General features: G+C 47.3%; 1 protein-coding gene across 1 annotated transcript in view; it reads left to right on the top strand.

The window, feature by feature from the left end:
• The first annotated feature begins 2141 nt into the window (after window positions 1–2141).
• MGAT4B (alpha-1,3-mannosyl-glycoprotein 4-beta-N-acetylglucosaminyltransferase B) overlaps window positions 2142–8071 on the top strand; it is a 600394-nt gene continuing 594464 nt past the window's right edge. The window contains exon 1 of the mRNA XM_040344984.1: window positions 2142–2437. Within this exon, the coding sequence (XP_040200918.1) occupies window positions 2341–2437 (97 nt within the window). The 5' untranslated portion in view covers window positions 2142–2340. The remainder of the gene's footprint in view (window positions 2438–8071) is intronic.

The raw sequence follows: 8071 nt of genomic DNA, 5'->3' as shown, positions 1-8071 counted from the left end.
GTCACATTGGGTAACTCTGTATGGGAGAGTGCTAGTAATGGTTACATCAGGTATCTGTATTGGGGAGTACTAGTAATGGTTACAATAGGTATCTCTGTATTGGAGAGTACTAGTAATGGTTACACAGGGTATCTCTGTATTGGGGAGTACTAGTAATGGGTACATTGGTTATCTCTGTATTGGAGAGTACTAGTAATGGTTACATCGGAAAGCTCTGTAATGAAGAGTGCCAGTAATGGTTACCTTGGGTATTTCTGTATTGGGGAGTACTAGTAATGGTTACATCGGGTATCTCTGTGTTGGGGAGTACTAGTAATGGTTACACAGTGTTGTGGTATATAGTAACAATTGTTACACCGGGAACAGTGTTATGGTATATAGTAACAATTGTTACACTGAGCACAGTGTTGTGGTATATATTAACAATGGTTGCACTGGGCACAGTGTTGTGATATATAGTTACAATGGTTACATTGGGCACAGTGTTGTGATATATAGTAACAATGGTTACACTGGGCACAGTGTTGTGATATATAGTAACAATGGTTACATTGGCTAGTGTTGTGGTATATAGTAACAATGGTTACATGGGGTACAGTGTTGTGTTATATCGTAGTAATGGTCACGCTGGGTATCTCTGTGTTGAAAAATACTAGTAGTGGTTACACTGGGCATAGTGTTGTGGTATATAGTAACAATGGTTACACTGGGCACAGTGTTGTGGTATATAGTAACAATGGGAACAGTGTTTTGGTGGCATGGCACAGTGACTGCGTTTGATGGCATGGCACAGTGGCTGCGTTTAATGGCATGGCACAGTGACTGCGTTTGATGGCATGGCACAGTGATGACAATTGATGGCACAGTGGCTGCGGTTGATGGCATGGCACAGTGGTGACAATTGATGGCACAGTGGCTGCGTTTAATAGCATGGCACAGTGACTGCGTTTTGATGGCATGGCACAGTGGTGACAATTGATGGCACAGTGGCTGCGTTTGATGGCATGGCACAGTGGTGACAATTGATGGCACAGTGGCTGCGTTTGATGGCATGGCACAGTGATGACAATTGATGGCACAGTGGCTGCGTTTGATGGCATGACACAGTGACTGCATTTGATGGCATGGCACAGTGATGACAATTGATGGCACAGTGGCTACGTTTGATGGCATGGCACAGTGGCTGCGTTTGATGGCATGGCACAGTGGTGACAATTGATGGCACAGTGGCTGCGGTTGATGGCATGGCACAGTGACTGCATTTGATGGCATGGCACAGTGATGACAATTGATGGCACAGTGGCTGCGGTTGATGGCATGGCACAGTGGTGACAATTGATGGCACAGTGGCTGCGTTTAATGGCATGGCACAGTGACTGCGTTTTGATGGCATGGCACAGTGGTGACGATTGATGGCACAGTGGCTGCGTTTGATGGCATGGCACAGTGGTGACAATTGATGGCACAGTGGCTGCGTTTGATGGCATGGCACAGTGATGACAATTGATGGCACAGTGGCTGCGTTTGATGGCATGACACAGTGACTGCATTTGATGGCATGGCACAGTGATGACAATTGATGGCACAGTGGCTACGTTTGATGGCATGGCACAGTGGCTGCGTTTGATGGCATGGCACAGTGGTGACAATTGATGGCACAGTGGCTGCGGTTGATGGAATGGCACAGTGACTGCATTTGATGGCATGGCACAGTGGTGACAATTGATGGCACAGTGGCTGCATTTGATGGGCACAGTGAGGCTGCAATTGTTTTTTTTTTGTTTGCGCTCACACTGGGCACAGTGTTGTGGTATATTGTAGTAATGGTCACAGTGTTGTGGTATATCGAGTAATGGTCACATGGGGGACAGTGTTGTGGTATATCGTAGTAATGGTTACACTGGGCACAGACAGTGTTATGGTATTTTGTAGTAATGGTCACACTCGGCGCCGTGTCCCCAGGCCGGGCGTGCGGACATTGCACGCGGCTGTGTGTGTGTTATTGTCGTGACGTATCCCATGAGCACACATGACGTCACCCCGGGCACATCGCCCGCCTCAGTGTTGGTTACACAGCCGCCGCCCCCTATAGACGCGTGATTTGGGAGCGCTCGGTCACGCGCTTTGTCTGAGGCGCGTCCCCGTGCGCAGTGCCGGCTGCTCGGCGGCGCGCTCGGCTGTGTCTGTGTCAGTTGTCGCTCCCGGGAGCAGTACGCTGTACACCGTGAAGAGGAGACTGAGGAGAGGAGAGGAGAGGGGGCTACACCGGACACCTTCCACCCCCCGACCCCCGGACATGCAGCCGCCCCCGCCCAGGCTGAGGAGCAGCAGGAGGAGGAGATGAGGCTCCGCAATGGCACTTTCCTGACTCTGCTCGCCTTCTGCTTCTGCATCTTCCTCTCCCTGTCCTGGTACACGGCGTTCAGCGGGCAGAAAGGTGAGAACCCCACCCCCTGGACCATCTCTGCCACCTCCTGTGTCAGCGCCATTCTCCTAGGAAGGCCACTCACTGCTGGGGGCACCTACAAGTTTTCTCTGCTATGTGATGGCTGGGTGGTCATCAGTGTGATCAGGAGGATGGAGAGGAGGAGAGTCCTGGATCCCTGGGCTCAGGTGTGATGGGGACCTGTCATGGCAGGTGTCAGGAGGACAACATGGGGGAGTGCTGACCATTCTCACATTAGATTGGACCAGTTGGGCAGAATTTCTCCAGGTTGTGATTGTGTCATTTCTTAAAGTGTATGTGATCCCCAAATCACATCCTCAGTATGATTGGCTTTAGGCTTTAGACTGGCCGTACACTATACAATCTGATCCTATGATCTACACTGGCCGTACACTATACAATCTGATCCTATGATCTACACTGGCCATACACTACAGAATCTGATCCTATGATCTACACTGGCCATACACTACAGAATCTGATCCTATGATCTACACTGGCCATACACTACAGAATCTGATCCTATGATCTACACTGGCCATACACTACAGAATCTGATCCTATGATCTACACTGGCCGTACACTATACAATCTGATCCTATGATCTACACTGGCCATACACTACAGAATCTGATCCTATGATCTACACTGGCCGTACACTATACAATCTGATCCTATGATCTACACTGGCCGTACACTATACAATCTGATCCTATGATCTACACTGGCCATACACTACAGAATCTGATCCTATGATCTACACTGGCCGTACACTATACAATCTGATCCTATGATCTACACTGGCCGTACACTATACAATCTGATCCTATGATCTACACTGGCCGTACACTATACAATCTGATCCTATGATCTACACTGGCCATACGCTATACAATCTGATCCTATGAGCTACACTGGCCATACACTATACAATCAGATCTTATGATCTCCTTTAGATGGACCAGAACTATGTAGTACACACCTAAGCCAATAACGTTGTGACTATCCAACCAGGCTGGTCCCTGTACTATGTAACTGCTGGTAGATCTATGGCTGATCATACATTGTCCTTTACGGCTACCTTACAGTCTCCTTTAGATCTGCCATCAGCTGTGTATTGCAAAGACCTGTCTGTACAATCAGATTGTATACTGTGTGGTTACCTTAAAGTGGTTGTAAACCTCAGACATGAAATATGAGGTTTACATATGTCATTTTTGTCTGCTGTCAGCATGAATCACTTCTGACACCAAGAGAAAAAAAGGTGACAGAGGAGGGATCTCCAGCTGATTAACAGCCTTAGCTCTGTTCCTGTGTCAAGGGGGCGTGTTTACAACCACTTTAAAGAAGAATTCCAGGTATGGATATTTTGTGCATAGTAACATGGACCAGTATTTACCATACCTGTGCAATTCCTCTAGATTAGATTAGAAGCTGAAAGTCACTGTAGTGACCACCACAGCTCCAGTGATCTCCACCAGCTTTTGGGTCTGGTACCAAGTGCCTGCCCTGCTACATTACGATCCCAGGAGGTCTCTCACTTGACACAGGTGCCAAGAGAATGGATGAGGTGGATAGCATGGCGTTGCCACCCCATCTCGTCCAATCAGGGAACTCCTTTGCCTTCATTGAGAAAATGCAAAGCATTTGTTAAATGGCACATGTCAGTAGACCGCCTATGTTCAGAATGCAGCCACTCAGAATGGGACCCATAAGCTAGTGGAGGTCACTGTGGCATTGATGCCTACTACAGTGACTTTCAGCTTCTGGAGGGTTCCCAGAGTACGGTATATACATAGTTCCATTGGCCCAAGCTGGATTCATGTAAAAATATCCATGCCTGGAATTCTTCTTCAATGGTGGCCCCACATGGAACAATTTGTATATGCAGTTGCAGTGAGAATTCGATGCAGCATACACTCTCCATAAGAATTATTTCAATTAATTCACCTGCTTTTATTCAAAATGGATTGATGACTCTGGGGCAGATTCACATAGAATTACGCCGGCGTATCAGCAGATACTCCGACGTAACTCCGAATCTAAGCGCGTTGTATGTCTAAATGTATTCTCAAACTGAGATACACTTAAACATGCCTAAGATACGACGGCCAGCGCCGTTGTATCTTAGGGTGCAATATCTACGCTGACCGCTAGGTGGCGCTTCCATTGCGGTCGGCGTAGAATATGCAAATGACTAGTTACGCCGATTCACGAACGTACGCTTGCCCGTCGTAGTGAATTTACGTAGTTTCCGTAAGAGATACGCGGCGTAAAGATAAACATGCCTCCTAGGTGGCGTATTCAATGTTAAGTATGGGCGTCGTTCCCGCGTCGCAATTTGAATTTTTTTACGCTATTTACGTTAACGTCGAAACCAATGACGTACTTGCGACGTAATTTTGCGCAATGCACGGTGGGAAATTTTGAGACGGAGCATGCGCAGTACGATCGGCGCGGGAACGCGCCTAATTTAAATGATCCACGCCCCCTTCCTGGATCATTTGAATTAGGCGGGCTTGCGCCGGTGGACTTTACGCTACGCCGCCGCAACTTTACAGGCAAGTGCTTTGTGAATCAAGCACTTGCCCGTAAAACTTGCGGCGGTGTAACGTAAAGGAGATAAGTTACGCCGCCGCAGTTCTACGAGAATCTGGCCCATAGTATTTCATTTAAAGCTCCAATCATATTCTCTTATTCTGAGTGGCTCCGCCTCGTTTCTTGCCTATGACATTTCATTCTTCTCCTGCTGCCTCCTTGGGTTCTGATGTCATATCTTAGGGAGCATGACCTTCCATTCATGTCAACAAACAGCAGATCACACACATACAGAGATATCTGGTGTCATTGGGGGGCCGGCTGTAGGAACCAGGAAGAGATAGCCGGCTTCCTGTGATGTAAACAATGAAGATGGAAATTGGAGTTGGATAATGGGGCATGAGCAGAGGACAAGGCTGAATCCATTGTACATTATTACAGTGTAAGAAGGACACCAAAGGTAACTGGGGGAAATTATATATTTTTTGTACGGTTATTACAAAGGTTCTTACCTGGAGGTCCTGCCAGTAATGTCACTTCCTGCTACAGGCTGACAATGCTATGCCATTTCCTCTCAATTAGCTGTAGCCTTGTCTCCCTCCATGTTGTGTGAGATCCTTCACGTGGGCTTTCTATCTGATAAGCAGACCAAAAGTCAACGTTCTGCTCATGGCAGGCTAACAACTCTTCTACTAAATACAACACTATAGCCTAAAGGGTAAGTTCACCTTTACAGAAAAATCTGTAAGGTGTACTTACACAGGACCCCCTCCTCGCCCCCCCCGTCCCACTGACCTGGACTGCGACAATCTCGGGTTCTAAGCCCCGGTATATCCACGCCAGGAGCTATAGCCATGATTAAGCACTAGCTCAGTGCGAAACGCGTCGGCTATCTACCTGTTCCTTTGTTGCACCTTGTGAAGTGATGTACTTGCTGTGTTTTTTTGAATAAAAGACAACCGTTTGGTCATTGGAGTGCGGCTATCCATCCTCTTTCTTCGTATCTTATGCATGGTCAGTGCATCGCCAGCACCCACGGTATCCTGAGTCAGTCCATCTCTACATAGTGACCCACCTGGAGCAGTGATCCCTTCTCTTCTCTATTGGTTTTGGAGCCAGGAGTCCGGGGCTTAACATTTCCCTGAGCCGAATTTCCAAAATGTCCCTCGTCGGGAGCGAGGAACATCCCTCATTTTGGAGCATTCTACTTGTTCAGCGGCATCACATGGGCGGCGCCGACCTATCAGCAGCCGCATAGCCTGCTTTGTCAGCTATGGAGAAGAGGCGTGGAGGCAGAGGGGTTTTTTAAGCCTGGTCTCCTGTCCCGGATATACTGGAGCTTAGAACCGGAGATTGCCGCGGTTCAGGTCAGCGGGGCCAGTGGGAGGGGGACTTGTGTAAGTTCACCTTACAGATTTATCTGTAAAGGAATACACTTTAAAGTGGTTGTAAACCTCAGATATGAAATATGAACAAGGCATATTACTCTATAGCAGGGGTGTCAAACTGGCGGCCCTCCAGATGTTGCAAAACTACAAGTCCCATGAGGCATTGCAAGGCTAACAGTTACAAGCATGACTCTCACAGGCAGAGGCATGATGGGACTTGTAGTTTCGGAACAGCTGGAGGGCCGCCAGTTTGACACCCCTGCTCTATAGCATGGGTGCTCAACTGTGGCCCTCCAGCTGGTGTGGAACTAAAAGTCCCATCATACCTATGCCTTTGGGAGTCATGCTTGTAACTGTCAGCGGCTTGAAATGCCTCATGGGACTTGTAGTTTCGCAACAGCTGGAGGGCCGCGGGTTGAGCACCCATGCTCTATAGCAGGGATCCTCAAACTACGGCTCTCCAGCTGTTAGAACTACACATTCCATGAGGCATTGTAACACACTGACCTTCACAGACATGACTAGGCATGATGGGAATTGTAGTTCCTGAACAACTGGAGGGCCGTAGTTTGAAGACCCATGTTCTATAGTGTGTGCTTGTCTCAATTAATAGTCATTTCTGTTTGCTGCTTTGTTGCTTTGCTATCAGCATGAATCACTTTTGACAAGTTTTCCTGACACCAAGAGAAAAATGGTGACAGGGGAGGGACCTCTAGCTGATTGACAGCCTCAGCTCTGTTACTGTGAGCTGTGTATACCTTCCAATCAGCTTTTAGAGCTCCCTTCATTGAGCTCTGCAGAGTGTGATTTCAGCTAATCCTCAGACAAGCTTCATAATTCAGCAATTTGAACAGATATAAAGAAGAGAAGACTGCAGATAAACAGTCACTTTACTGGGTATATGTAGTGGTTTACAATCACTTTAGGCATTTTAATTGAAAATTCGACCCATCCAATCCTAGCTTCAGCATAGTCACCATGCTTTGTGAGATTGGCTGCCTCTCTAATAAACCTGATAGGTTACCCAATAGCTAGTGTAATGAATGCACATGGCAGACTGACACCGCTGCTGCTAATTGCAAGGCAGTGGTTTAGTGTTGTCAGCTTCCAACAGGAATTGTTACTGGCAGGATCTCCAGGTAAGAAACGCTGCAATCGAGTCAAAAATGGTTTGATTAGAAGCATTTCATACAGTGAAGCCTGACACCAAACATACTGACGATTCGATTTGGGGCTTCCATCCACTTTAAGATGACTGGCAGCAACATTTGGTATAGCTAAGATGTGATGTCGACAACCCTGGGCATAAATATTAAGGTTATGCTGTTGGCATCACCTGTCAAGCTTGATGTGAGATGTGCCCACGTTGTCATGTTGTCAGCCTGTCGTTATTAATCAGCTGGTGCTGAGCATATCAAAGTTCCTACGTTGTCAGTCCCTGGCATAATTGTCATGCCTGCAGGATACAGCTAGGTTGTAGTGTTGTCACCTTCTCCTACCACTGCTAAGACTGATGGGTATATTCACGTTTTGATGATGGCATTTTTATTTTTTGTCCAAAATGACAGAAGTACTTTGGCATTTCTAGAATGTTTTATGCTGTGCTTGCAGCAGGAGGGGATTGATTGGATTGGATTTGTAGGATCTCGCTGTGGTTGGGTACAGCTGTGTGGGTCAGATGGTTTCTTTATATGTCTGT

The sequence above is a fragment of the Rana temporaria genome, chromosome 3 (assembly GCF_905171775.1).
Source record: "Rana temporaria chromosome 3, aRanTem1.1, whole genome shotgun sequence".
Lineage (NCBI taxonomy): Eukaryota > Metazoa > Chordata > Amphibia > Anura > Ranidae > Rana > Rana temporaria.
Note: the sequence above shows the minus strand (reverse complement) of the source record. Positions and strands in the feature narration are given on the sequence as shown.